Here is a 26,240-nt window from a genome sequence, read left to right on the forward strand (position 1 = left end):
GTCTTGGTGTGCAAGTGCTGCTTTGTTCTTGCCAGGTCAATCAATCTGCATGCAGGACGCATCACCGTAATCATGGTTGATCCCCGGACTCCTTTTGTTCTCCGTAAGCCATGGCGGCATGGGCACCAACGAGGCGCGCCATGTGGTTGACGGGCTCCTCCATGCCCTGCATTGCGGAATAAGGGTGCTGGAGGGCCCAGTGTGACGGATCATTGGCATGGTTTGTCATGATAACGTTTTGGAAATGTAATAGCGGGTGAGAACTTGGCAATTGCTCGTGTCCACATAACTCTGCACGCCACTGCCATGGTTCAATGTTGGCGGGCTAGGTGGGTGCTGGGCCATCAATGAGCAATCATTGCTCATCCGGCGATTCCTTGGCGGGGTTGCGGCTTCCCCTCCAGCAAGCAGCACTGGCCGGCAGGAGCTCAAGCCAGGCTCGTTAGCTCGGTGCGTAAAACACTTGCATCTGCTTCTGCTGTGTGGTCTTACTTATCACCTGCAGGCCTGTGGTCTCCACGAATACCAGCACCCATCGCAAGCACCACCAGCACCCTCCTCCCTCCCATTTCTCCACGGCTGCACATTTGCATGCTCTCCCCGCTGGCAACTCCTGTGTACCCCGTCTGCATCTTTGTTCCCTCTGCACAGATTCAAAGCGCGCATTCCAAAACGACCAACAACACAGAATCCAAGATTTCGTCGATTGCAGCCAGTGCAGTCGATCGCGCGTCTCCGGTTCAAGCTACCCCTCCACCCCGCTGCCATCGTCATAATCCAAAATGGTCGGTCTTGGGCCTCGTCCGCCTCCCTCTAGGAAGGGTATGTTGAAGTGAATGATTTTTATTTTCCGGCCGTTTTACTGCAATTATCCGTATTATACACGCCCTTGACGAATTTTTTGGTCTCCAGCAGACCTGGTCGTCCACGGACCAAGTGGTTCGAAGCTTCTGGACCAACACGAGATGGGCTGTCTCATGCGACGCATTGGCCAAACGTCCTCAGCCAGCTTGCGGCCCGACCGGTTGGGTAACACCAGATGAGAAACTCGACGGTGATTCGGGCGTTTTAATTTTACCTGTTAGCTTTGCATGTGGCATCAAAAGGCCAGGGATGCCACTGCGGCGCTGTGTTTGTGTCGCTTGAGAGAAACAGGCGGGGTCAGAACACTTGAGCAACAACTTATATATAAGTCCTTCAATGCTGAGCGCTGAGCCTTGCAACATGTCTTCACCATGTACGCATCGTTCATGACACACTTCTGTCTTTGCCCAAACTACATTTGCTAACCTATTCACAAATCGCAATGGCTAACAATCTCGCGGCAGGCTCGAAGGCGGATATTCCCCAGGATCTGCTCAACGAAGTCAAGAGGCTCGAGGATCTCTTCACAGTTGACACACAGACGCTCAAGAAAATTACAGACCATTTCATTTCCGAGTTGGCCAAGGGTATGCTGCTACAACACGCTGAAACAAATTCGATACGAGTGGCTAATGGTAGTTCTCACAGGTCTTAGTGTCGAGGGTGGCAGCATTGTGAGTCTCTCTCATACGAGACCACTTATGCACGAATTAATACCTAATCTTCTTTTAGCCAATGAACCCAACCTGGGTCATGTCATTCCCCGATGGCTATGAAACCGGCACCTTCCTTGCTCTTGACATGGGCGGCACCAACCTCCGTGTGTGCCAGATTACCCTGACCGAACAGAAATCCGAATTTGATATCCTTCAGTCCAAGTATCGCATGCCAGAGGAGCTCAAAACCGGCAACTCGGATGAGCTTTGGGAATATATTGCGGACTGTCTGCAGCAGTTTGTAGAGACTCACCACGGCGGTTGCGCTGGCATTGGCACCCTTCCTCTTGGTTTCACCTTCTCGTATCCAGCAACACAGAACTACATTGACGAGGGTATTCTTCAGAGATGGACCAAGGGGTTCGACATTGCTGGTGTCGAAGGGCAGAATATTGTTCCAATGTTGAACGCTGCTCTCGAGAAGAAGGTATGCGCAATCTCAAAGCTGTCCTGTACCAGGTGCTAATGGCATCCTTGTAGGGAGTGCCCATCAGGCTTACTGCTCTGATCAACGATACGACGGGAACTCTGATAGCTTCCGCATACACTGACCCAAAGATGAAGATTGGCTGTATCTTTGGCACCGGCTGCAATGCTGCCTATATGGAGGATGTTGGCTCTATTCCCAAACTAGCACACATGAAGCTGCCACCAGAGACTCCCATGGCTATCAACTGCGAGTGGGGTGCTTTCGATAACGAGCACAAGGTGCTGCCTAGGACTGAGTTTGACAAGATTATTGACCGTGATTCACCCCGGCCAGGTCAGCAGGCCTTTGAGAAAATGATTGCTGGTCTATATCTTGGCGAAATTTTCCGACTTGTCATGGTTGATTTGCACGACAATCGCGACGTACATGTCTTTGCCGGCCAGGATATTTCCCTGCTGCGCAAAGCTTATTCTCTGGATTCCTCTTTCCTTTCTGCTGTTGAAGAGTAAGCATCCGACACTTTCATTCCGTCGTGATCATTCCTTGCTAATAGTACATTACCGCAGGGATCCTTTTGAGAATTTGCAGGAGACGTTTGACCTATTCAGCTCCAAACTCAACATTACTTGCTCCAGACCAGAATTGGAGCTCATTCGACGGCTCGCCGAGCTTATCGGCACTCGTGCTGCTCGCCTCTCTGCCACTGGTGTTGCTGCCATCTGCAAGAAGAAGGACTTTAAGACCTGCCATGTCGGTGCTGATGGATCCGTTTTCAACAAGTACCCACAGTTCAAGGAACGTGGTGCCCAGGCTCTCCGTGAGATTCTTGACTGGCCTGAAAAGAAGAATCCCAAGGAAGAGGATCCTATTGAGATTCTTGCTGCCGAGGACGGTAGCGGTGTAGGCGCCGCTTTGATTGCGGCGTTGACTCTGAAGAGAGTCAAGGCTGGCAATGTTGCTGGAGTGCTGCATCCAGAGCACTTCAAATAAATTGGCAATAATGAATGTATAGGAAGAGAATATGGAAAAAAATCGGCACGTCGTGATGACTGAAAACCAATCGATCTTTAGTCCATGCGTAGGGGGAAAATGATAAATATATAGACTTGAATAAAGGGTGGTTGACTTGTTGGGTATCATGTTTTCTCCGTTCTGTGTGATTCTGATACGTGATAACATCTCACTCTTCCATCTATCTATTTTGCTTTTTACTTATTTGACGCTCATCCCATGAATGTGCACACAGGCAGACGATACTCTGTTAAAACAGTCAGCAAGCAAGCCGTCAACGACATCGACAACTCAAAAGCAAACGAGGCAACTTACTATCCAGCGTCCAGTACCGCCTCCGCACTCCTTCCCACTCACCCTTTCCATCCTCCTTCAGCCCCTTCATATCAACATCACTCACCTCCCATTCTACATCCAAACCTGCATCTGCGCCATGCATCTCGACCACCTTTGTGTAGACGTCATAGCAGACCTGTCTATCTGCGCCCAGTCCGTTGAAGAAGCTAAATCTGCCCTCCTGATCCATCAACCCGGGTACGTACTCCATAAAGAACATCCTGAGCTGCGAGTAATCCTCGCCGAATGTATCAAAGTAAATTGCATCGTACACCTCGCCTTGCTCCAGTAATTGGGGCACTATTTCCTGCCATTTGCCGGCCCAGACCTTGTAGGCGCCCTCCTCCGCGCCGCACTTCTCCCAGCTTTTGCCGAACTTGGAATCCGGCTGGGAGAGGTGTTGAAGTACAGAGGGGTGGGCTTCAATAATGTGATGCCGTGACGGGTTTGTTTGGGCAAACATGCTATCTATGATGCCCATGCCGAAGCCGATATTGAGGATGCGCTTGCCGGTTTGAACTTCGGGGCCTGGGAGGAGGGCGGATACAGAGCGGGCCATGATGTCGGTTTCCCAGGACATCATAACGCCGTTCAGGTCTGCATCGAGGAGCTTGGAGGAGTCGTAGGTCAGTTCGGAGGATAAGTATTCGTCGCTCGTGATGGTTCTCTCATTGGCGTCGGGGGGAATGAAACGAGGCGGGTCTTGTGGTTGAGCCTGGTCGTCGGTAATGTCCATGGCGTCGCCGTCTTGGTTGACTGGGACTTCTTCGCCCTGAGAAGCATCCTTGGCCTCATCCTCATTGTCTTCAACATCTGAGCCCGACGATAGTTCTTCGTAGCCGTCCATGAGGGAGAAGAGAAGCTCGGCGCGAACACCTGCGTCGACGCACATCTCGTATAAGGCTTTGCGGCCCAATCGATAGGCTACACAGCCAGGAGTCTCGTTGTTGCTGTCGACATCGTTCCATATGGCTCCCGAGAAGAAAAGTTCCTGTGAAACTGCCTTTGCTTCTTCTACGCAGCCATCTTCGCCTTGTTCAGGATCGTTCGAGTCTGGGCCCGCGGGGCCACATGCGCGAATGGCGGCGTGAAGAGGGGTTTCCCCTGTTTTGGGATCTTGGGCGCTGGCTTTGCCTGGGACGTCGAGGAGCTTCTTAAGGCCGGAGAGATCGTGGCCCCAGGCGTGGTATAAGACGTCGCGCGTGTCTTGGGGACAGTCGGAGGATATTCTCATTGGCATGGAGTCATCAATGGCAGCGGACATGGTGATGGTGATGCCGGCCGACAGAGTGGGCTTCGATGGAATGGCCGATTTGACCTGTCGCACTAATTGACTTTGCGACGCGTCAATATCGGCGTGGCGTCCTGGGAATAGCCTCAATTTGATGGCACTGCCTGCATCAGTTTTTTTTTTTGGTTTTTTTTTTTTTCCCTAACAAGGCGGCCCAGACTGAGACTGCCCCGCTACGAGCTAGATCTCGAATGCGGCCCATTTTTGGTGGCGTGGTTCAGATGCCAGACCAATGGCAGCCCTCATTGGCGCCGGCTGGTCGGAAGCTTCAACAAGGGCAGAAGCATTAGCGCTGTGGTTCACCATGGTCCAGCAGCGAGCTGCTGTGGACTTGCTGGGTCAACCCCTCTTTTTGCCCGCACGTTCCTGTCGTCGGAAGTGTGATTTGCCAATGCAATTTCCGTCCTGGCCTCCGCCCATCATCACGAGCTTCAATACTCAGCCAGTGCCCCATCATCGTCGGCTTTCTTCTTCGTTGTCCCAGCTGCAAGCCAGGCCTTGGCTGCATTTCCATTCGCCGTCCGTCCCTAAATTGAAGTGAGCTACTAATTTTCGCCTTCCCCCTTCACCCGGCCCGATCCTGCAGCAGTTGTGCAGTTGTGCGCTTGTGCAGTACCTTCTTTCCTTGCTGCTGTCCCGCCTGGTCGGCGTCGGCTGTGTTTTCCTGCTGTGTCCTCTAAATACTCCCTTGCGATCCATTAACCCCCTTGCGTCGCTCATGCTGATTGTTAAAGACTTCAAGACACAGAACAACTCCTGGAGAGCCTCAACCAAGGGCACGCTCAAACCTCAACCCGGCGTATTCGTCATGAAATTCGGCGAGCAGCTCCGGTCGAGCATTATCCGTGAGTATCAGTGGTATTACATTGACTACAATGGTCTGAAGGCCGAGCTTAAAAATGCCACGGGCCCTTCAAAGGCTGGTGGTGGCTCTGGAAACGAGTGGACCGAGGAGGATGAGATTCGATTTGTTGGCAAGCTCGAGGCTGAGCTGGAGAAGGTGCATACGAAGCAACAGGTCAAGGCCATGGAGATTTCTAGGCGTATTGCAGTCAGCGACCACGAGGTCAAGGATGTCGTCAATCGATTGAATGAGCGTGGCCTGAAAGAGGATGGTCCTAGCGAGGAGGAATTTCTGCTGCTGGAGGAGGACTTGAGCGACATCATTGCCGACGTCCATGATCTTGCCAAGTTTGTGCAGCTCAACTACACGGGCTTCTACAAAATCATCAAGAAGCATGATGTAAGCTTGAAGCGACTCGCCGATTGACTTGATAATGGCTAACCATGGGCAAAGAAACTGACGGGCTGGCATCTTCGTCCTGTTTTTGACACTCGACTCAAGGCAAAGCCGTTTTACAAGGAAAATTACGATGCTTCCGTCATTCAGCTGTCTAAGCTGTACGATGTGGTGCGAACCCGTGGCAACCCTGTCAAAGGTGACAGTGCTGCCGGAGGTGGCCAGGCCAACTTTGTTCGTCAGACAACAAAGTATTGGGTCCATCCTGACAACGTCACCGAGCTGAAGCTCATCATCCTGAAGCACTTACCAGTGCTTGTGTTCAATGCCAGCAAGGAGTTTGAGCAGGCGGATTCGGCTATCACGTCTATCTACTATGACAACCCTGAGAAATGGGACTTGTACGAGGGGCGATTGAAGAAGACCGAGGGAGCCGAAGCCATACGACTAAGATGGTATGGTGGGATGCAAAACGAGACTATTTTCGTCGAGCGAAAGACTCACCGAGAAGATTGGACCGGCGAAAAGTCCGTCAAGGCTCGTTTTTTCCATCAAGGAGAAGAATGTCAACGCATATATGCGTGGTGAACTTCTTCCGGCCGCCATTTTTGAAAAAGCACGCAAGGAAGGCAAGAAGTCGGAGAAGGCTGTCGCAGAAGATGAACGGTTGGCCTCCGAAATCCAGTACTCCGTGTTGAAGCATGGCTATAAGCCTGTGTGCCGCTCATTTTACAACCGAACTGCCTTCCAGCTGCCAGCGGACGCTCGAGTTCGAATTTCTCTGGACACCGAGCTCACTATGGTTCGTGAAGACAATCTCGACGGACGTCAACGAAGCGGTGACAACTGGAGACGCATGGATATTGGGATCGACTGGCCATTCTCACAGTTACCCGCCGAGGATGTTGTCCGATTCCCCTATGCCGTCCTCGAAGTGAAACTGCAGACCCAAATGGGACAGGAGCCTCCCGAATGGGTGCGTCAGCTCATCGCATCGCACTTGGTCGAGGCGGTGCCCAAGTTCTCCAAGTTCATCCACGGTACGGCCTGTTTGTTCCCTGACCGAATCAAGCTTTTGCCTTTCTGGATGCCACAAATGGATGTAGATATCCGCAAGCCTGCTTCACATGACTTTGGTATCCGCAGACCTGGTCTGTCGGGAACAACCAACACCTCGGATGATGATGATGAGGATTTAGACTCCGATGACGAGGAACTGAGGTTGGCAGCTCGTCCAGCAACCTCGAATGGCCAATCTGGCTCACGCTCGCTTCCGGGACCAAGTGATACGGAAGGCCAGACAGCCGACCACGCAGTTGCCAATGATGAGGACTATCTAATATATGATTCCGATGACGAGTATGATCCCAATTACGAGCTGGAAGAAGCAAGACGAGTTGGAGGATGGCACTACTACCATACCCTCTTTACCACTAAAGGACGAGCACTACGTGATGGCACCCTCAACGTTCTGAAGCACTTGGTTCCTGCTCCTCGAAGCACACAGGTTCCGCGTAGTGATAGGCTACAGATGCTCTTCGGCTCCAGCTCCATTCAGCAGAAAAAGTTCAAGGCACCACCTGGCAAAAAAATTTACGTTCCTGTCCGTGTCGAGCCCAAGGTGTACTTTGCCGCAGAACGAACTTTCCTCGGATGGGTATGTGATACAAACCCGCAGTTTCAACATGCATGACTAACACTACTAGCTCGAATACTCAATCTACATTGGCGCTATTGCGATTACCCTCCTCAACTTTGGTGAACATCCAACTCCTACATCGTTCCTGGTCGCAGGCGTATTTACACTCCTTGCGATCCTGAGCTTGTGTTATTCAGTTGGAATTTACTTGTACAGAAGCAGATCGATTCGAAACCGCAAGGCGGCTCGATTCTATGACAAATGGGGACCTAGTGTTCTCTGCGTGTCATTGTTTATTGCCGTGGCATTGAACTTTGGCTTTGAGGGCAGAGAAAGAAATATTTGGTAAGAGGAGGACGAGTATGTATTAACTTATTTTTTAACTTGTTTAAAAAAAATCAAGAAAAGGGCTAGATGGAGGGCATCTAGTAACACTGTATTTTGGCCGTACCTAGGCCAGGAACCGTAACTAACCACGCAAGACACCATGAACGCATGGCGATGCGTCAGACACACTAGCCGAATAGTGATTCATCACAGCGCGCGCCGGCGAAGGCTATCGCGAGATAGCCTCAGCCACTGATTGCGTGGAGCAAATTATAGCTTGTGCCGGTGACTCAAACCGCAAAGTCAAAGGTGGACGCACAACATATAGCAACGAGGTCTGCGCTCGTCGGCCGGACGAATATGTATAAGTTTCTACGGGGCGAACTGGATGATAATGGAGGTTGTTTGTTTGAGTAAGCTTGGTTTGATAAACTGAATAGCTTTGTATATGATTTATCACCTGTCATCAGTGTTGACTGAAGCAATGGATACGGGTGAATAGGACAAAGGAATTATCATGTTATTAAGTTTTCCTCCGTGACGAGGCTAAACTAACAAGGCTGTGTTACTTAGCTGCTTTTTTGGCTGCCTTTTTAGGTGCCTTTTTAGTTGCTGTTCTAGCTGTGTTTTTGGTGCTTTTAGGAGTCACTAATGTTGCTGGTGTGTCTGACGCATCGCGCGCGGCGCGCCGTCCAGAAAGAAGACAAATGCGGTGCCAAGATGAAGAAAGGCACCAAAGATACAGCTAAAACAGCAACTAAAAAGGGCACCTAAAAAGGGAGCCAAAAAAAGCAGCTAAATAACACAGCCTTGTTAGTTTGGCCTCATTCCGGAGAGAGGAATTGTTATGTAACGAAATATTATTCATATAGCACATTGATATCTAACAAACTATCAACGCCAACATGTAAACCTAGACGTGTCCCTTCCTAGTCCTTGATATCCGCATTATTTTTCATCTCGACGTCACACTTGTACAAGACAAAGCTTACACCACAGCTGTTACTCTTCGAACGCTCCTCCTGGCTCCCTCGCCGCTGATCAAGATGAGATTCTCCGTCTCCAAAGCCCTCATGACCTCGTTAAACTCGGCCGCCTCCACGGGTATACTCGCGCCATCGGCCAAGCGCTTCGACACATCGCCCCATCGAACGCTATTCCCACCAGCCGTCATGTCGTCCAGCAATTTCAGAATAGCGTCTCTCAATTCTCCACGGCGCTTGCGGTCGGCCGCGCTCGTGCCCTCGGTTAAGAGAGACATGTCGATACGGCCCTGGGAGTCGGTGGCAGCCGTCTTGAGGGCGCTCTGAATGAGGCGATTGGCCTCGCGGACATCCTCCTTTGTGACGGTATTTGAGAGCCTCATCTTTGCGTGGGCCTCGGAGAGACGAATCATGCTCTCGAGTTGACGCGTCGTGGCGGTGATGCGCTTCTCCGCGGCGCGGACGTCCTGGCCCAGAGCGCGCATGGCAATGTATGCGCTGACGAGCTCCTCGCCGGCCTCACGGGAGATAACGGGCTGGACCTGAGCGCGGGCGTAGGAAATGTAGAGTGTGAGGAACTCGACGGGGAGGATGTCGTCGCTCGTGGGGGCAGAGTGAGGCTTGTCTTCGAGGTAGAGAGAGAGAAGATGCTTGGCGAGACGCTTGTCCGCCTTCTCGTCGACGCGATCGAGTATTAGATAGACGAGGTCGAAACGGGAGAGCAGGGTTGGAGGCAGGTCTATGTTTTGAGGTACGGAGAGGTCAGGGTTGTAGCGGCTGCCGATAGGGTTGGCAGAGGCGAGAATGCTGGTTCGGGCGTTGAGGGTGGTGATGATGCCTGCTTTGGCCACAGAGACGGTCTGCTGCTCCATGACCTCGTGAAGGACGGAGCGCGTTGCGTCAGACATCTTGTCGAATTCGTCGATGCAGCAGACACCACCGTCTGACAGGACCAGGGCACCGGACTCGAGCACGAGCTGTTTGGTTTCGGGGTCGCGGGTCACGTAGGCCGTGAGACCGACGGCTGAGGAGCCCTTGCCGCTGGTGTAGACACCGCGAGGAGCAATCTTGTGGACGTAGGAGAGCATCTGGGACTTTGAAGTGGAAGGGTCACCGCAAAGCAGTATGTTGATGTCGCCCCTGTACTTGGGACTGCCGCCCTTTTGGAACGTCTTGTTTGTGCCGCCAAAGAGTTGTAGGAGTATACCCTTTTTGACGTCGTCCATTTCGTAGATTGAAGGCGCGAGAGACCGGGACAGGAGCTCGTAGATGTCATTACGAGCAGCCGTTTCTCGAATCTTGGCTTCTTCTTCGGGTGTGATGACACGGGTCTGTTCTAGCCCGTTTGCGCCGTTGTCTGCGTCCTCTTCGCCTTCGATGCCAAGTGTGGTGGGATCGGCTCCCATACGCTTCTTGTCGACCTTTTGAACGTGAAGAACATCAACGTAAGTCTTGTATACGCTCTTGACAGCGCGTTGGCGTGGGTTGACTCGCACAGGGCTGACTCGGAATATCCCCGTCAACTGGACTCTGTCACCTGCCTTGCAGAAGTCTACGAGTTCGTTATACACGCAGACTGAGACGCTGTGGGGGGTTTGACCGGCAGGCACGGCATCAGGAGTCTCTTGCAGTTTGATGACTTGCTTGTCTTCAAATGAGCACCTGTTGTGGACGATCTGCATGGAGTTCTTGGAGTTGCAAATTTGTCGAGGACACTCGGTTGGCTCACGAATCTTGCCTCGGTCGAGGCTGACGTTGACAGAGTGGTTGCAAACGTTGCAACGGAAAAAGGCATCCTTCATGTCAGGAATGACGGGCGTTGTCCGAATAACGAGACCCTTTATAGAGATGAGGCGGTCCATGTCTGTGGGATGTGTTAGCACTGGAAACTGCGAGATTGAGGGACAAGGAAAACAAAAATATACCAGATGGGTTCAAATCTCTCAAGTTTATCGTCTTGTCGAGCCCAAAGGGACGGACGACGTACAAGTTCGCAGATACTTGATCCTCCAAAGACGGTTGGTCCTGCGGCGGACGGGGAGTAGCAGGGTCGTCAGGTCTGTCAGAGCTGGGGAAGACCGGTTCCGAGCTCTGGGTGCTGTTCTGGGTGTCGTGTTGACCAGCACTGCTCTGAGATTGCCGGTTTTTGAGAGAATCAGCTCGTGCCAGTTCTACCATCAAATCATGGACGGACTGATCCATGATGGGGACGATTTCCTGAGGATATGCCTGGATTTGGTACCACAGCTTGCGAGTGGGAGGGTACAGATTCAGGTCAGAAATGTCGAGATACAGCCTCGTAGTGCCAAGAAGCAGCATATTTTCCATGGCTTCTAGGTAGGGTTTGGACTCCGCATCTGGCGCGGCCTGCACCTCTGCATCTGAAAAGCCATCCCGGTACATTCTGTACTTTTGGGTGAAGTGGCGTAGGAAGTCTTTGAATGCTGCAAAGGTGTCATCAATGGATACAGTTGTACCCCAGATGAGACTTTGGCCTTGGCCGCCAAGAACATCGGCTTCAGACGTGTTTGGGTCTCGGTTGGCGAAAGACGCAGCATCCGAGCCAGGGGTTTGACCCTCTTGAACAACGCGACCAGTGTCATCCAGGATAATGCGTCGGGGGGCGCGAGGCGTTCGCAAGGCATCCGAGTTGATATCTCCACGCCTGTAAGCGGCAGAGCTACCTCGCTCTGAGCCAACAAACAAGCCGCTGCTCTCGCTGCGTAGCTCGGATCGAAGGCCAAGTGATCGGCCAGGACTGGAGCTCGGTTCGTATCGGATTGGTGAGGACTCTGCGAGGTGTCAGCAATCGCGACAAAGCTGTAGTTATGTGGCGATGGGAGAAGAGCAAATGAAATATTTACCTCCGGCAAAGTTCCCACTTGCTCTAGGCGTTCTCTGAGGATCATCTCGAGGTGTCTGCGACTCGGACATTTGCCGCAACGGAGAGCTAGGAGTAGCAGCATGAGCTTGCGTGCTCTGGCTATCCGTCATCTGCCTCAAAGGGGACGACACGTCTCCGTTCTCCCCATGCTCCTGACCAGCTACGGGGCCAGGAGACGAGGACTGAAAAAAAATTGGGCTTGAGGCCAGCTGCGAAGGCGCATTGCGAGGGGTATTGGCTTCGGACTGGCGAGTAGACCGACGCGGAGTGGCAGACTGGGAACTGCGCTGCCGGCGTTGTGACGGCGACGACATTATGAAATGTTGCAATCAATTCAAAACGTATGGGGTCAGATCCTGCTAAACTTCATACAAGATGTCGATATTGGGGGGGAAAGATGAGAATGAACAATGGCGATGTGAAGGGTGCTTTAGGTCCGAAGTGGTGAAATGGTGAAGTGGTCAAGTGGAGGGGCTTCATTTTACGCGTCTTGGTCGCGTCTTGACGCGTAAAGTGGTTGTCATTTAGTCCAGGTGCACGACGCGGCAGTCCCTGGTGCCAGACCCCCTGTGTGGCTTGTCCTTCACAGGGCAGCGGGTGCCAGGCCCATCGAATTCTTTGACGTATGGTTCTGCCCGACCAGATTTCAATGTGTCTACTTCGAGCGGAGTAAAGAATTTCCCGTCCCAGATTCATCGTACCACATGAAATCGAGTTGGCGGCAGAAATATCTACATCTGTCCCCGACAACGGAATATGTCGACGCTAAGGAATTGTGGTATATACATTGGCACTAAGTCCGTGAGTTGTCAAATCACGTTCCAGCCCGTCCCATGGCAGTAGAGTCCGCCGCTTAGCATCTCTTACCATACGCCGTCTTCACCATTGTCATTGCTATATGAAGACGTTAAAACAACAATATTAACCTGTCAACTTGAAACTGTCAATAGTTGCACAAGTACTCCGTACCTAACTAACAGGTACATTGGTAGTTTCGAATCTGCAAGGCAACCCAAGGACTCGTGCATCCCAGGTTCTCTTTGATGGCAGCTTCAGCCAATCATAATGCAAAATTGTCAATTGAGCCCCACCGTGATTGACCACCGAGACCAACATCGTCTTCTGTATCTCCACGTTACCTCAACGAGGGCATCCATCCCCATCGCAACAGTATCCAACAACCGTCCACGCCGCACTCTCCTCGCAACCATGTCTCCAGGAATGTCCCTTTTCTCGGTGCAAGCCGTCCTCATTCTCGGCACAGAGGACGGCGCCAGAATCCTGGCCAAATACTACTCTCCCCCGCACAGCACCGCCGGTAGTAAGTTCCCTTCCCGGCTAGGGGGTCGATGCCATCAAACCGGGCCAAAATCATATAAACTGACAAACCCCGCCCCCACACAGGCGCCGCAGCTTCCAGCAACCCATATCCTGACCTGAAAGCCCAAAAGGCCTTCGAGAAGGGCCTCATCGAAAAGACGGCCAAGCAGACGGGCGACATCATCCTCTACGATAACAGAATCGTCTTGTACAAGCTCGAGTCCGACGTTATGATTTACGTGGTGGGCAGCCCGGACGAGAACGAAATTCTGCTGTACAACACTGTTCTCGCCATCCGTGACTCACTACACCTCGTCTTCAAGTACATTTGCCTCCTCCCTCCCTAACTCGTGCAGTTTCCATGTAAAGTCCCAGACTAACAGCCACAGACAATCCGTGGACAAGCGCACCATCATCGAAAACTACGACCTCGTCTCCCTTGCCATCGACGAAATCGTCGACGACGGCATCATCCTTGAAACAGACCCTACCATTATTGTCCAGCGCGTCAGCAGAGCTCCGGCGCAAGACGTGCCCATCGGCCGCATCGACCTCAGCGAACAGGGTGTCAATAATCTAGCGCAATTGGGCAAGTCAAAGCTGGCAGACTGGTTACGGCAGGGCTTGTAAAGGCTTTGCAAAATCCACCGTCTTCTGCGTCTCGTAGACTTTGACACGAAAATACCATTGATGATGATGTGGGAAATAATGGACGTTACTTTGTTTTGTTTTGTTTTAAAAAGAATTGTCGTATGACAGAAGGACAACGGTTGTTCATCTTCTGAAAGCGCCGCATGACATGGGAAATGGGCAGGTTTATTGATCTGCTCGGGCCTGGTAGATCTACAAAGTAGGATGGAGAGAAGAGAATACAAAAAAAATTTTTGAAGAAGAAAAAAAAAAGGTTGAAACGCTTCATGGTGTCTATGCTCTAGTTTCAGATGCCGCCTTGCGAAGGCGGTTCATCACAGCAGCTGCTATATCCAGCTCATCGTCTATACCGTCTACAAAAATAACATCTGCGCCCCGTCTATCCAGCTCTCGAAGGGCGGAGAATAAGCCTTGCGCTATACCGCGGTGTTCTTGACCCAGACTTATGTCGAATACTTGGCCGATTGTCTCCCCTTGTTCATTTTGCAATTCCCCAGCATATACATCGTACGGCATCTCGTCGTGCTGGCCGTTCTGCTGACTGTGGCAAATCTGTCTCGCATCCGGATGAAGCCTGCTGCATCGCAGGCCAGCAGCGGGCTTCCACCTCTTGGTCCGTATGACTCCCACCTTCTTCCTCGCGGTGCCATTCATGGTGTGTGTGTCCCCATTCGCGGTCGCCACAACAGCTTCCGCGTCCGCCTTGACAATCCCGGCTCGCCCATTCTCATAGCTCGACTCGTATAGCACGACCCTCGCCCTGGGACTATAGTGCTTGTACTTCATGCCCGGTGCTCGCGGCGCCGCTTTGCCCTCCTCGCTCTGGTCCTTGTACGCCTTCACGACATCTTCCCAGCCGGGACAGCTCCTCAACTCGTCGATGGCCACACCCCCCGGCCTCAGAACAGCCGGCGGATCACACAGGCCATCGACGACTGTGCTTTCAACGCCAACCCGGCAAGAACCCCCGTCGAGGATCATTTCGATCCGCCCATCCAAGTCATCCTTGACGTGTTGCGCCATGGTAGGCGACGGCTTCGTAGAGGCATTCGCAGAGGGGGCAGCCAGCGGCACGCCAGCAAGTTTGATGAGCGTCAGCGCCAACGGCGACGACGGCATGCGCACACCAAACGTCGCGAGTCCGGCAGTGACCTCTGGCGCAAGCGGCGAGGGATCGGGGTTGGGCAGGAGAATGGTCAACGGACCCGGCCAGAACCTCTTCATGAGAGACTGATAGCGCGCCGGGATGGCATCTTCGCCGCGGGAGCCAAGCAGGGTCCGCAGCATATCAAGATCACACACGTGCACTATAAGCGGGTTGTCCGACGGCCTCCCCTTTGCCGAATATATCCCCTTGACGGACGCGCTCCTCGTGGCGTCGGCGCCCAGGCCGTACACCGTCTCCGTGGGGAAAGCAACGGGTGTGTCTTTGGTCCTGAGGTACTCTGCGGCGGGTTCTAGTGTGGTGACTGCATCTCTGGCGTCTTTGTGAATGTGCCAGTGCTCTAATCTGCCCAGGGGGTCCTTGGAGTCGTCAAACGAGCCCAGTGTGCCCTTGTGAGGGACGGCAACCACCCGCGTGTTCATGGCGGGCGGTGCTGAGATTGTGGTGAAGGGTCGAAATGGGGATCTGGTGAGGAGGACCGATATAAGTCGTGATGAGGCGAGACGAGCCAACGTGAATGGTATGAGTGAGAGTTGAGATGAGAGACTGCCTGGTTGGGTGATGACGAGAGATTCAAGACAGGTTCGTTTATAGAGAGACGGAATAAGTCATTAGATTATCACACAAGAGATAAGATAATAATAGGTTGGGTAGTCGGTCGATGTTTGAATGTCTGATATTGGCCATCGAAATTTTCTGGGGTGGCTGCCTGGCCTTGCTCACTCGCCTTGGACCCTCCGATGCGCGCAGAGACATTTTGGTCCGTCACTTGCCACTGGCTGGTTTCTACCAGACCACACCAGGCACCGAGGCCCACTGGAGCCGTGTCCGCCAGCAGTGCTCGACACCCATTGGGCCAGTCCAGTCTGGTCCATTGGGCCAGTCCAGTCTGGTCCATTGGGCCAGTCCAGTCTGGTCCATTGGGCCAGTCCAGTCTGGTCCATTGGGCCAGTCCAGTCTGGTCCATTGGGCCAGTCCAGTCTGGTCGTCAACTCTGGAACTTCACCAGTCGAGTCGCTTCGCGCAAGTCTTGTCCAACACAGAACTTGCAGGCAACACCTCAATCCCTCAATACAGGCATCCCCGCATACTTCGTCATAAATTCTTTACGCTGTCTATGACCATATTTCCGCGAGCCAAACTTAGCCCTTCACCAGCCCCCTCGCCCTTCTCCTCTCCTCCTCCGTCAACACCCATTCAATAGCGTCTTCGTCATTGCCAAGCTCTTCCCACTCGTCGTCCTCCATATTAGCCACCATGAGCAGCTGAGTCACTTTGCCAAACGCCTCCCTGACACGATAATCCCCCTTGGAGACGATGTTTACGATGCCGGTAAAGTCCCTTTCTATGCGGACCGCGCCGAACGGACTCGTCTTCCCGGCATAGCTCAATATCCTCTTCTCCAAGATCCTGGACAGGTATCGAGCTGTGATGTCTAGTAGCGTTCTGAATGTCCCGGGCGTCATTATGCGTGCAATCGGCTTCATTAGCTGATCCCAGCCATGTTCGAATCGTCTCGAAACCTGGTCAAGAATGTCCCCTACGTTTTCGTCATTTTGCTCTGCCACTTCCGCCACGTCTTCTTCGTCCAGAGTGTAATCCACGTCCCGGAAAGTATCGTTGAAAATGGGCCGTAATCGAGGCTTGACGACTTGAGTCAAGAGGACTTGGATACCTTCGTTGAGGAGCTCAGAGGACTTGTTGATGAAGCTGGTCTCCAGGGAGTGTAGCGTGTTGGCGGCAAATGTGTTATCCTTGTCGAATGGGAACGAATCTTTCAAAGACTCGTGTAGTGTTACGCCATTTGCTTGGCCTTCGGCTGTCACGACTCGGCTGCCGATGATTCTGCTCAAGTATTCATTTGCCATATCCAGGCTGTTGATGAGCACAATGAACTGGATGATTTTGTCTTCCGGGGGAAAGCCGCCGTGTACGGCTGGCTTCGGATAAGATTCGTCTCTCATCTTGCGCTGCACCATGCCAATGAAATCAGAGCCCAAGACTCGGCCAATAGTCGGAATGACGGATGCAATAACATCCCGCTGTGATGTCGACATTGATTTCTGTATCACCGCATTGACAATGTACATGACATCATCTACGGCTGTGATAATAATAGGACCATGACCGTCAATCGACCTATTTAGGCGCAAGGACAAACCGGTTGGATACTCATCCAATTGGAATGCTTTTTCTACAGACCGGCGAAAAAAGAACGTCGTCATGACATTATACGGCGTTGTGAGCTTTGCGGAGACCTTCCGATACAAGTTTGACTTGATCAACAGTTCTGGCAATACCAACGGCCTATCTTCATCAGAAGGAACCTGAGCGCGCCCCCTTGTTAGTCCCCGTTCCAACCCCTTGTCATAGTAGAGGGCAGCTTACCATGCATTTACCAGACAGAAACCGCGTATAGAGTGACCATCTTCCAAGCATAAGGGCAATCTCGTTCAGCAGCCCATCCACTTCTTTCATGTTGACACCCTCATCCTCGCTGGAACGGGGATTCCCGCCACCCACAGCTGGGGAATTGACCCGCGGCGCACCACTTCTGGGCGCCTGTGGCAGAAAGCTCTGCACCAAAAACGAAAAGGGATAACTTTTCACATCGGTAATCACCCTGTCAATACCGCGCTCATCGCTCCAAGTATCCATGATAATGCCACCCTGAACATCCGCTTCCATTTGTAGTCGCTCAATCACACGGGCCATCTTGCCAGCACCATAATGCCGCTCCACAAGACCCCCGTGGCTTTCCACGATCTGCGCTATATGTTCAAATAGCCTCGTCAATGCATTGGCGTAGAAGAATCCCTCCTTCCTGCCGTGAGGAGCGCCGACACTGTCCTTCAGTGTGGCGCGAGCCGTCCCTGCTACCCCTTGGCAGACATATCGCCCGTACACGTCCAGCCCAACGTCAGCTCGTCCAATCAAGGGGAACAGCTTAAAGAATCGGGTAACCTTTGTGCCGTCCCCATCTCCAGCCGCCTTTTCAAACTCCCGCAAGAAGAGCCCGCAAAGAGACTCTCTTGCCGTCTCCAGCGTCACCCACGGAGGGTCGGGTACCTCCACGCTGGGAACTATGCTTGAGGCGAAAGCTCCCCGGGCGATTTCTTCTGGAACTTTGCTTGCTCGGTCCAGGTAGGCAGCTGCTGCCTCCCAGTCCTGTGGCGCGCCCATGGAGCCCACCACGCCGTTGACACAGGCTTTGAGCTCGGCAACTTGCTCAACCACGCCGAGTGTGTCTTCTACACGGCTCTTCTCCAGGTCCAGCTCCTTGACCCTGTTGCTGAGCCTACCCGCAGTCTCGGCTGCGGATGAGAGCATGTCATTGCTAATGGATCTCGCAGCGATGACCTGAGCACCCAGACCGGCTCGCAACAGATCCAATCGGCCGAGGTCTCGTGTTAGGTCGGCCTGTGAAGCGATCAAGGAGTCGAGACGGGCTGTTATGTCGGATTCCCGGGCATGCAGCGTTGCCAGTGCGGCGCGCAGTTCGGCCGCGCATGAGACATCGTTGAGGGGCGATGGTGTGGCAGTTTTCGGCTTCATGTCCTTGCCATCGGTGGTGCTGTAGCGATTAAGCACGCCATTGGGGAGAGAGGACATTGGCGACGAGAAGATCCGGCCGGGTGGCACATAGCTCCCGGAGGCTTTGTTGACGAGGTTGCTGACTGTGTGTGTTGTTGACTGAAGAGCTTGTAGGTTGAGTTGTCCGAGACCTCAGGTGGTTGGTGGTTGTGGCACATGCGGGCTGTCGAGCTGGCTAGTAACTATGTCCCAGCCTGTTTCGACCCACCACCAGTGCTTGCTACGGCGGCGCCAACAACTTCCATCATGTAAACCTCAGATTCAGTCAATCAATCCTGCTAGAGAACCCCTTTCTAGAATCCACCAAGTCTTCCATTGCTATGAATTGCTATGCTATGATTTATATGTTGGGACTCCAACTCTATGTAAAACAAAATGTCCGTCAAGCAAGCTGCCGCCGAATATATACCCCTTTGCCATGGAGACATCACACAGCTTGACTATATCCGCTGCCCAAACGCCGCTTTCCGTACTTTAGGTATTTGCGTAATTCATCCGCCCAGAACACTGAGCTACAAAGAACAATGAGCCTGAAAAGATCGCCAAGTCCTATCGCCTCTGTCTGGAACACTTCCTGAAGCCAAGGCATGTATATGACCAATAGCTGGCAGACAACACTGAGTGACACCGCCCAATTAAATAAGGTGTTGGCGAACAGGCCGATTTCGCCTCGGAAAATAGATTTTGACTCCGATCGACAGCTAAGTGCGTTAAACATGTCGAAGAAGACAAAGCACGTAAACGTCATGGTTGTGTCACGTCGTGTTACTTGTCCATCGGCCAACATTTCGTGCCTGTATATTAGCATGGTGCCGATCATGATGATGACAGCAGATGTTAGGACACGCATAAGAACCGCCCTGGTAAGTACCGCGTCGTTGCGTCTTCGTGGGGGCCGATTCATCACATCGGGATCGACCTTCTCAACTCCAAGGGACTGAGCTGGAGGTCCGTCCATGATGATATCTAACATTATGTTAACGTTGAAGTGAGGCCTACATATACCATGAAAACTTACTAATCCACAAAATTTGCATGGCGTTCAAAGGAGTTTTGAAGCCAAAAAAGGTACACAAGAGTACAAGAGACAAGCTGGCAGCACTGGTGCTGAGTTGGAAGGTGAGAAAGTTTTGGATATTGTTGAAAATGCCTTTGCCTTCCTCAATTGCGCGCAGAATCGTCGAAAAGTCATCGTCTGTGAGAATCATATCTGCGGCTTCCTTAGCCACATCAGTTCCGTGGCGGCCCATCGAGATACCAATGTCAGCCTTTTTCAAAGCAGGAGCATCATTGACTCCATCTCCAGTCATAGCAACAATATCGCCACGAGATTGCAAAGCCTTGATAATCTTCATCTTGTGATCCGGGTTCGTTCTAGCAAAAATAGTGGTATGCTGCATGGCCAGGGCCAGGTCCTCCTCCGACATGTTATCGACCTCTTCTCCAAGAAGCACAGGCCGCACAGTACCTTGACTACTCGAATGTTCGCTAGCCACCGCGATATTCATGCCCAGCTGCTTGCCAATGGCAAGGGCTGTGGTTTCAGCATCACCAGTGATCATAATAACCTTGACTCCGCCTCGCATAAGCCTCTTGAGGGAACGACTAACCCCAGGTCTTGGTGGATCACTCATACCCACCAAACCAGCAAATATCAAGTCCCTGTAGACATCCTCATTGGCCTCCTGGGATGAATTTGTGCTGTTTTCGAGATCCGGCGTCCCAGTGCGCGAAGTTCCCTGTGCGGTCCTTCCTCTGAAAGACTTGGACACAGGTCCACTGGCAAAAGCTAGAACACGGAGTCCCTTCATTGCCATTGTTTTGGCTGCTGCTAGAGCCTCTTCACGTCTAGCTGTATCAAGAACAATCTCTCTTCCGTCACTGTCCAGGTAAGTACTGCATGCAGTAAGAACCTTTTCGACTGAACCCTTCATATACGCATACTCTTTTTCTCCTTTGGAATCAGAGCCAATAGTCACGCCCATCCATTTTCTCTCAGAACTGAACGGCGTTTCCGCTACCCGCGGTCCTATGGAGTCGCGAATGTCATGTTCCTTGAACTTATCAAGCATATCCAACATGGCGACATCCGTGGGTTGGCCGACCCATCTCGAATTCGTGGCTACTTGCCCACGCCCCAGCGTAGAGGACAAAACTGCTGAAGCAGCGGCGCCGCTCTCGGTATATTTTTGCGCAAGCCGTGCATTATTGGCGATGTTTCCGATGCGCATAATTCTCAACAGTGTAGGTGTACTCTTATCATCCAGGGAATCGCTGTCAGAGGCAACGTCGATCGGGTCCCCGGCTCCAAAATACCACATCTCAGACGTTGTCATATGATTTGTAGTCAACGTACCTGGACAAATACACTCAGTCTCAATTTAGAACTTTGGCAAAGGGCAAGGCTTACCGGTCTTGTCGGTACAAACTACATTGACAGAGCCAAGAGTCTCGACCTTGGGCATTCTACGAACAATTGCGTTGTGTCGTGCCATTCTGTGGACGCCAAGTGCTAGAGTAACGGTTACGATAATCGGAAGGCCCTCTGGAATCGCCGCTACGGCAAGTGAAATAGAAATTGTGAAAATCTCCAATAACTTCTTGCCTTGCAACCATCCAACTAATGAAATCAGGCCAATGACAACAAAAGAGGCCTTACTGAGTTGGGTACCAAGTTCGTCCATGGACAGTTGAAGTGGCGAACGAGGGCTTTCCGTACCAGATACGCTGGTCGCTATAGTACCAAAGTGTGTGCTCCCACCGGTCGCGAACACAATGCCTCGGCCATGGCCAGATGTTACCAAAGTTCCCATGAATGCGATGTTGTGTGTGTCACTGCCGGGATCTCCTTTATGATGACCCCCGGACCCAAGTGCTGGCGGATGAGGAAGCTGTAGATGGTTCAATCCGTGGGCGCTGACTCGTCTTGTTCGCGCCTCAGCCGTGACTCGAACCGGTTCCGTCTCCCCTGTCAAATTGGAGGCATCTATTGTCAAATCGGTTGCCTTGGTCACACGAATATCGGCCGGGATCCGATCGCCAGTTGTGAACAGCACCAAGTCACCGGGAACAAGCTGTCCGGCCATAACCTTGGTTGATACGGCATCCATAGCATCCTCTACTGGTGTCTTCGATCCAGAGCTGCCAGTCGAGCCAGGGTCGTCGGATGGTGGTGGCCAGGCAGGAGATTTGGGTATAGTCGCTGAAGGTTTGCTGGATCCCCCACGTACCAGATGAGCATGGTTTGGAACCAAGTGGTTAAGAGCTTCAATTGATTGTTCGGACCGATACTCTTGGATAAACCCAACAGTCACTACGATTGTGACGGCGACTGTAATGCTCACTGCGTCGTCTAAGTTGCCCAACAAGACGGACATGCCCGCGGACACAAGTAGGAGAATAATTAGCGGTTCTTGGAATTGCTTCACAAATCGCAACCAAAGAGGCTCTGGTTCATCATGGGGAATCTCGTTTGGGCCATAATCACCCAGTCGGGTCAGGGCATCGGTGGCAGTAAGTCCATGAGTTAACGACGTTCGCAAGCGCGCAGCGGCTTCGCTGGGCGTCATATAGGAAAATTCATCCGCGACATTCTTGACAAAAGTTAGCGATGTGTACTCCGGCAGCCATGGCGATGAGCTACATACTCTGGCGTGCGATGAGGGAGTTCGGGCATGTTGCGATCGAACTGGTTTGCCATTTTCGGACGAGTCGAAGGTGGACAATTCCATGATGGCTGGAGTGCTCGAGGTAGGGAGTAGAGTCTCCTTCCCTGAGCCGTCGCGTGCAAACCATGGCATCTGCATTTTTGTGCTCAGAGAGTCGGCCGTTCTAGTGTAGATATCGCATCGGGATGACTAGATGAATGAGAAACGGATGTGCGTCGTCATAGGGAAATGTTCAGGCAAAAGACGTTGGTCGCTCGCATACACTAATGCGCAAGGCGTAAACAGGCCGCTGGAAATGTGGATTAGAGATGGACTATTAAGTGAGGGCAGAAAAAAGACAAGAAATTAAAAGAAAATTGCCCTTGACGATGGACGAAGAAAGGCAGACAAGTATGCAAAGAGGGTATTACTCCGTGGAGTTTGTCGGAGAGTAGATTTACCAAGTCTAGGAACTTAGAAACAACTTTCCAGGGGCAGTTTCCGCTGAGAACAGATCTGCATGCGACTTGGAGTGTGGATCCCCTTAATGTCAGCCGAAGCCATAATGAGCCAATAATAGCCTGTACTCTCACTACCCGCCAACTCGCTGTCCGTGGCACCATTGCATTATGGTTTGTGCAGGCGCATAAAATAGGAACAACTCTGAGAGCTCGAGAATACATCGGATAGTGGGTCCGCTGCCCATGAACAGGCCGAATATTGAATTAGTATGGCAGGAATATAACGAGGGCAAACAAAGGTATTTCCCGGCCGGGATCCGTGCGGCTATGCCAGGTATGCTCTTGGGTGTACGGGCACGGAGTGTATGCCCACAGTAATGTACTGGTTGGTAGTAAGCATATGAATGACCCAGACCTTCACATTTTCCCCTTTAGTGGTACTTGTATTGATAATAGCTTCGCTCGAAATGGCCATGGATTGGCACAAACGACCGTCCAGTGGCAGTAGCAGAAGTTCCTTGGAGCGGTTTAAGAATGAATGCGGGCCAAAAGTACTCCATACCCTAGGCACAAGTACTCCGACCGGAGTAATAAAAGCTGCTGAATGATGAAGGATGCATGCATCTCAGTTGGGTTAGTGGACCCACTTTTCTGTTGTCCATAGTGATGGTGCGGAAGGAGCGTTCTTCCGTCCTGGGCAGTGGGACGTTGCCTCCCCCCAACCACCTGGATATTTGCACTGGTACCAATCCTGATCTTCCCACCCAGCATCTCGTCACGACCCTCACATCCACGCTCATTTTATCGCTCGGTACGCCATCGCTCTCGGTCGCGGACACGTACCTTTAACTCGCCCGATTATTTCGCTTTGCTATACTGTTTTGCGCGGCCCTTTTTTGCGCGTTGCAAAGCGTCGACACGGTTCATATCCTTGTTTACCCCGACAACGCGCCACCGTGGGTGCTGTTGACACGAAACTTCTCGACACCCCCACTGGCGCTTGCTCTTCAAACATCTCAGCGGGCTCGCATTAAGCCTTCGTGTACTTGCTCGTTTCGAGCCATTCGAGCAGCCGTGTCGCGTCGCGAAGCGCCACCATGTTCTACTCGGAGACTCTCCTCCAGAAGAGCGGGCCCCTGGCTCGCGTCTGGCTGTCGGCAAATCTGGAGCGCAAGCTGTCCAAAAATCATATCCTACAGTCCAATGTCACCGACAGTGTTGAGGCTATCATCACACCGAACCAGGCGCCTATGGCACTGCGTCTGAGTGGCCAGCTTCTGCTTGGTGTTGTGAGAATATACCAACGGAAGACGCGTTATTTGCTAGATGACTGTAATGAAGCTATGATGAAGATCAAAATGGTGAGTCACTCGGAAGCCAGTCTCATTTGTCATAAAGAACACTACTAACGTTGTGATGCTAGGCTTTCCGATCCAGTGGAAACAATGATATGGCCGCTAATTTACAAATGCCGAATCGCGAGGCCTTGCTTTTGCCTGATCGGATCACGCCTTATGACAATTTGGAATTGCCTCCTCCTCCGGATGCCTCATGGCTGTTGTCTCAGGTCGACGACATCACGGCTACTCCAGTCGGCCGCAAAGGCCGTGCCAGCAATAACAGAGATATTAATTTGCAGGAAGATCTTGAAGTCAGTCAATTTCTACACGGCAATGACAACGCAGACGACAGTTTTGCACCAATGGGCGAGTTAGAACTTGAGCTCGACTTCGGCTTCAGCATAGACGACGACTTGAGCCAAAGTATCGAACATGGTCGAGATGCACCGCCAGCACGCGACGTTGAAGATGACATGTTGAGCGACGACTTGGAACTTCGGTCACACAACAAGGACGCGACTGATTTGGGAGAACCCCCTGTGAGAATCGCGGATGGAGAGGGCGATATTGCAATGGGTGATGATGATTTCGCTTTCAACGTTGATGACCAATCTGCCATACCAGGGATGGCTTCCACAACGAATCTTGCCCGTGAGAGAATATCCGAGTCGCCACTTTCCGACATTGACGAGAAACTGGCACTGGAGATTGAAACAGAATACTCGCGCCACAACCATACCGATCTCTATGAACCCACGGAAGACACAGAACACACCATCGTCCGCAGACCTGCCCAACGTGCAAAAAAGCAGAAGATTATGATGCCCGATAATGAGATTGCCCTGTCAAGTAGTCATATTAAACAGCAACAGGCTGATCGACAGAATATCATCAAACCTGCCTCTTATCTTCCTCGAGATCCCTTTCTCCTAGCTCTGATGGATATGCAGAAGACTGGTGGGTTTGTCTCCTCTATCATGACCGAGGGTCGCAGCTCAGCCTGGGCCCCAGAGCTTCGAGGCATGCTCTCATTAGACGCCGTCCGGGGAATGAGCGAGCTCAAGCGAAAGCGAGACAGCGGCATTGCGGATGTGGATAGCGACGCCGGTGCTGCCAAGTCACCGCGCCTGGAACTTGGAGACGATACAGACTTCGGCTTTGATGGCGGCGACGGCGTGGCTAGCCATAGTGTGGCAGCCGATGGCACCATCCTGGAGATCCCTGCCGCTGGCGGCGACGATGATCACTACGAACCTGACGGAAGTGTAATGAACCCTTTCGACGCAACGACGGCTCCTCTTGTGCATCCTCAAGACAGTGGTCCAGTCTCTGTTGGTACCAAGCATGCTGTACACATTCTTCGAGACTTGTTTGGAGCTGAGGCTGCCACAAACGCCGAGAGGAGGAAGAAGAGCTCCGTTGTGTTCCAGAATCTGCTACCCGAGAAGCAAACCACCAAGGCAGAAGCCACCAAGATGTTCTTCGAGTGTCTTGTCCTCGCCACTAAGGATGCGATCAAGGTTGAACAAGGACCAGAATTGGGGGCGCCCATCAGAGTTCGTGGTAAGAGAGGATTGTGGGGAGACTGGGCTGAGCGAGAAGCCGGAGGCGAGATTTCGAACCAGAACGAGCCGGAGCCTGCAGCAGTCAGTTCTACTGCAGTTGCTGTGGAGGCCTAAAATCACAACCTGGCTGTTGTATGACACATCATTTTGATTTCATGACCAAAAAAAAAAAGAATAATTATGGTGTGGTACGCTGTCTGGACTACTATGTTGGCTAGGAAGATTGGTTGTGTGCTCGTGTACTATACTGGATTCGCGCATTCTTGGGCATTGGCTTGTTGGACTACTCTGAAGGCGTTGCAGGCGTTGATGGAAAGATACCATTGATCACGACGGGATACGGTTGGTCAGGGATGTTTATGAAGAGCAAAATGTTGGAGCTTGGAGAGCGAAATGGACCTTATAGAAAGGCCGGTTTTAGCCTCTAAATGTAGGCCTTTTTGTGCGAGGGTGCTGGTTATGGGAAAGCAATGATTCTAATTAGGTAGCCGTTACACTTAAAAATCAATGAAAGGTTTCACCTCAACATTCTGCGCGTGCCTGTTAATGCGTGACAGTGGAGGAAGATGTTACAAGAAGGAAATCGCCCATGTCTGCCTACTCGTACTTGAAAGTACTCCGTACATGACAACCGTGACGCAACAATGGCAGTGGTCTTTTGGCACAACCCCACCATTGCACCCCACGTCCATGGTTCACCCACAGGCACTCGATTAGATTGCTCCCCGACAACAGGCACCAGTATCTTTCAAATCCCAGCCAGCCATATCACAACA

General features: G+C 52.1%; 10 protein-coding genes across 12 annotated transcripts; 4 read left to right on the plus strand and 6 right to left on the minus strand.

Annotated features, from left to right (window-relative positions):
* The first annotated feature begins 471 nt into the window (after positions 1 to 471).
* hxk1_1 (hexokinase) lies at positions 472 to 3,094 on the plus strand. Of its 2 annotated transcripts, XM_066117561.1 has the most exons (6): positions 472 to 822; positions 1,329 to 1,451; positions 1,513 to 1,538; positions 1,597 to 2,007; positions 2,061 to 2,515; positions 2,577 to 3,094. In XM_066117561.1, exons 1-6 carry the CDS (start codon positions 783 to 785, stop codon positions 2,998 to 3,000), a joined length of 1,479 nt encoding a protein of 492 aa, XP_065977348.1. In that variant the 5' UTR covers positions 472 to 782; the 3' UTR covers positions 3,001 to 3,094. The 2 variants fall into 2 exon arrangements, with proteins under 2 accessions (XP_065977348.1, XP_065977347.1); XM_066117560.1 differs by having other exon boundaries at positions 472 to 1,237; positions 1,513 to 2,007.
* On the minus strand, positions 3,095 to 4,804 carry RMT2_1 (Arginine N-methyltransferase 2). 2 transcript variants are annotated; one of them, XM_007811125.2, is made up of 2 exons: positions 3,337 to 4,804; positions 3,095 to 3,268 (listed from the first exon to the last, which is right to left on the minus strand). In XM_007811125.2, exons 1-2 carry the CDS (start codon positions 4,619 to 4,621, stop codon positions 3,234 to 3,236), a joined length of 1,320 nt encoding a protein of 439 aa, XP_007809316.2. In that variant the 5' UTR covers positions 4,622 to 4,804; the 3' UTR covers positions 3,095 to 3,233. The 2 variants fall into 2 exon arrangements, with proteins under 2 accessions (XP_007809316.2, XP_065977349.1); XM_066117562.1 differs by having other exon boundaries at positions 3,130 to 4,781.
* A 222-nt stretch (positions 4,805 to 5,026) lies between these two features.
* VTC4_1 (vacuolar transporter chaperone) lies at positions 5,027 to 7,876 on the plus strand (the record flags this gene model as incomplete). The annotated part of the gene is made up of 5 exons (XM_066117563.1): positions 5,027 to 5,185; positions 5,383 to 5,891; positions 5,946 to 6,425; positions 6,523 to 7,545; positions 7,595 to 7,876. Exons 2-5 carry the CDS (start codon positions 5,457 to 5,459, stop codon positions 7,874 to 7,876), a joined length of 2,220 nt encoding a protein of 739 aa, XP_065977350.1. The 5' UTR covers positions 5,027 to 5,185; positions 5,383 to 5,456.
* Positions 7,877 to 8,717: 841 nt separating this feature from the next.
* Positions 8,718 to 12,152, minus strand: CDC54_1 (MCM DNA helicase complex subunit). Its single transcript, XM_007811127.2, has 3 exons — positions 11,702 to 12,152; positions 10,763 to 11,629; positions 8,718 to 10,701 (listed from the first exon to the last, which is right to left on the minus strand). The coding sequence occupies exons 1-3, from the start codon at positions 12,033 to 12,035 to the stop codon at positions 8,843 to 8,845; spliced, it is 3,060 nt and encodes a 1,019-aa protein (XP_007809318.1). The 5' UTR covers positions 12,036 to 12,152; the 3' UTR covers positions 8,718 to 8,842.
* Positions 12,153 to 12,411: 259 nt separating this feature from the next.
* On the plus strand, positions 12,412 to 13,671 carry RET3_1 (Golgi-to-ER vesicle coat component; the record flags this gene model as incomplete). The annotated part of the gene is made up of 4 exons (XM_066117564.1): positions 12,412 to 12,522; positions 12,714 to 13,042; positions 13,126 to 13,363; positions 13,431 to 13,671. Exons 2-4 carry the CDS (start codon positions 12,787 to 12,789, stop codon positions 13,669 to 13,671), a joined length of 735 nt encoding a protein of 244 aa, XP_065977351.1. The 5' UTR covers positions 12,412 to 12,522; positions 12,714 to 12,786.
* A 294-nt stretch (positions 13,672 to 13,965) lies between these two features.
* J3458_003072 (uncharacterized protein) lies at positions 13,966 to 15,279 on the minus strand (the record flags this gene model as incomplete). The annotated part of the gene is made up of 1 exon (XM_007811129.1): positions 13,966 to 15,279. One exon carries the CDS (start codon positions 15,277 to 15,279, stop codon positions 13,966 to 13,968), a length of 1,314 nt encoding a protein of 437 aa, XP_007809320.1.
* A 240-nt stretch (positions 15,280 to 15,519) lies between these two features.
* Positions 15,520 to 18,592, minus strand: COG4_1 (Golgi transport complex subunit 4). The gene is made up of 2 exons (XM_066117565.1): positions 17,246 to 18,592; positions 15,520 to 17,184 (listed from the first exon to the last, which is right to left on the minus strand). The coding sequence occupies exons 1-2, from the start codon at positions 18,467 to 18,469 to the stop codon at positions 16,000 to 16,002; spliced, it is 2,409 nt and encodes an 802-aa protein (XP_065977352.1). The 5' UTR covers positions 18,470 to 18,592; the 3' UTR covers positions 15,520 to 15,999.
* A 286-nt stretch (positions 18,593 to 18,878) lies between these two features.
* On the minus strand, positions 18,879 to 19,424 carry PMR1_1 (High affinity Ca2+/Mn2+ P-type ATPase-like protein; the record flags this gene model as incomplete). The annotated part of the gene is made up of 1 exon (XM_066117566.1): positions 18,879 to 19,424. The coding sequence occupies one exon, from the start codon at positions 19,422 to 19,424 to the stop codon at positions 18,879 to 18,881; it is 546 nt and encodes a 181-aa protein (XP_065977353.1).
* Positions 19,425 to 19,446: 22 nt separating this feature from the next.
* On the minus strand, positions 19,447 to 22,257 carry PMR1_2 (High affinity Ca2+/Mn2+ P-type ATPase-like protein; the record flags this gene model as incomplete). Its single annotated transcript, XM_007811130.2, has 3 exons — positions 19,447 to 20,807; positions 20,862 to 22,044; positions 22,099 to 22,257. 3 exons carry the CDS (start codon positions 22,255 to 22,257, stop codon positions 19,447 to 19,449), a joined length of 2,703 nt encoding a protein of 900 aa, XP_007809321.2.
* A 1,399-nt stretch (positions 22,258 to 23,656) lies between these two features.
* Positions 23,657 to 25,578, plus strand: MCD1_1 (sister chromatid cohesion protein 1; the record flags this gene model as incomplete). Its single annotated transcript, XM_007811131.1, has 2 exons — positions 23,657 to 23,920; positions 23,983 to 25,578. 2 exons carry the CDS (start codon positions 23,657 to 23,659, stop codon positions 25,576 to 25,578), a joined length of 1,860 nt encoding a protein of 619 aa, XP_007809322.1.
* Positions 25,579 to 26,240: the final 662 nt, after the last annotated feature.

The sequence above is a fragment of the Metarhizium acridum genome (genome assembly GCF_019434415.1).
Source record: "Metarhizium acridum strain ARSEF 324 chromosome Unknown scaffold_13, whole genome shotgun sequence".
Classification (NCBI taxonomy): Eukaryota; Fungi; Ascomycota; class Sordariomycetes; order Hypocreales; family Clavicipitaceae; genus Metarhizium; species Metarhizium acridum.

Coding starts and splice junctions, on each gene's coding strand:
- hxk1_1 (XM_066117561.1), top strand. CDS start 783: ATGGTCGGTCTTGGGCCTCGTCCGCCTCCCTCTAGGAAGG. Junction 823..1,328: donor TCCGCCTCCCTCTAGGAAGG/GTATGTTGAAGT, acceptor ATCTCGCGGCAG/GCTCGAAGGCGGATATTCCC. Junction 1,452..1,512: donor CATTTCCGAGTTGGCCAAGG/GTATGCTGCTAC, acceptor TAGTTCTCACAG/GTCTTAGTGTCGAGGGTGGC.
- RMT2_1 (XM_066117562.1), bottom strand. CDS start 4,621: ATGTCCGCTGCCATTGATGACTCCATGCCAATGAGAATATCCTCCGAC.
- CDC54_1 (XM_007811127.2), bottom strand. CDS start 12,035: ATGTCGTCGCCGTCACAACGCCGGCAGCGCAGTTCCCAGTCTGCCACT. Junction 11,630..11,701: donor AAGTGGGAACTTTGCCGGAG/GTAAATATTTCA, acceptor GACACCTCGCAG/AGTCCTCACCAATCCGATAC. Junction 10,702..10,762: donor GAGAGATTTGAACCCATCTG/GTATATTTTTGT, acceptor CACATCCCACAG/ACATGGACCGCCTCATCTCT.
- COG4_1 (XM_066117565.1), bottom strand. CDS start 18,469: ATGTCCTCTCTCCCCAATGGCGTGCTTAATCGCTACAGCACCACCGAT. Junction 17,185..17,245: donor TTCTGTCTGGTAAATGCATG/GTAAGCTGCCCT, acceptor GGGCGCGCTCAG/GTTCCTTCTGATGAAGATAG.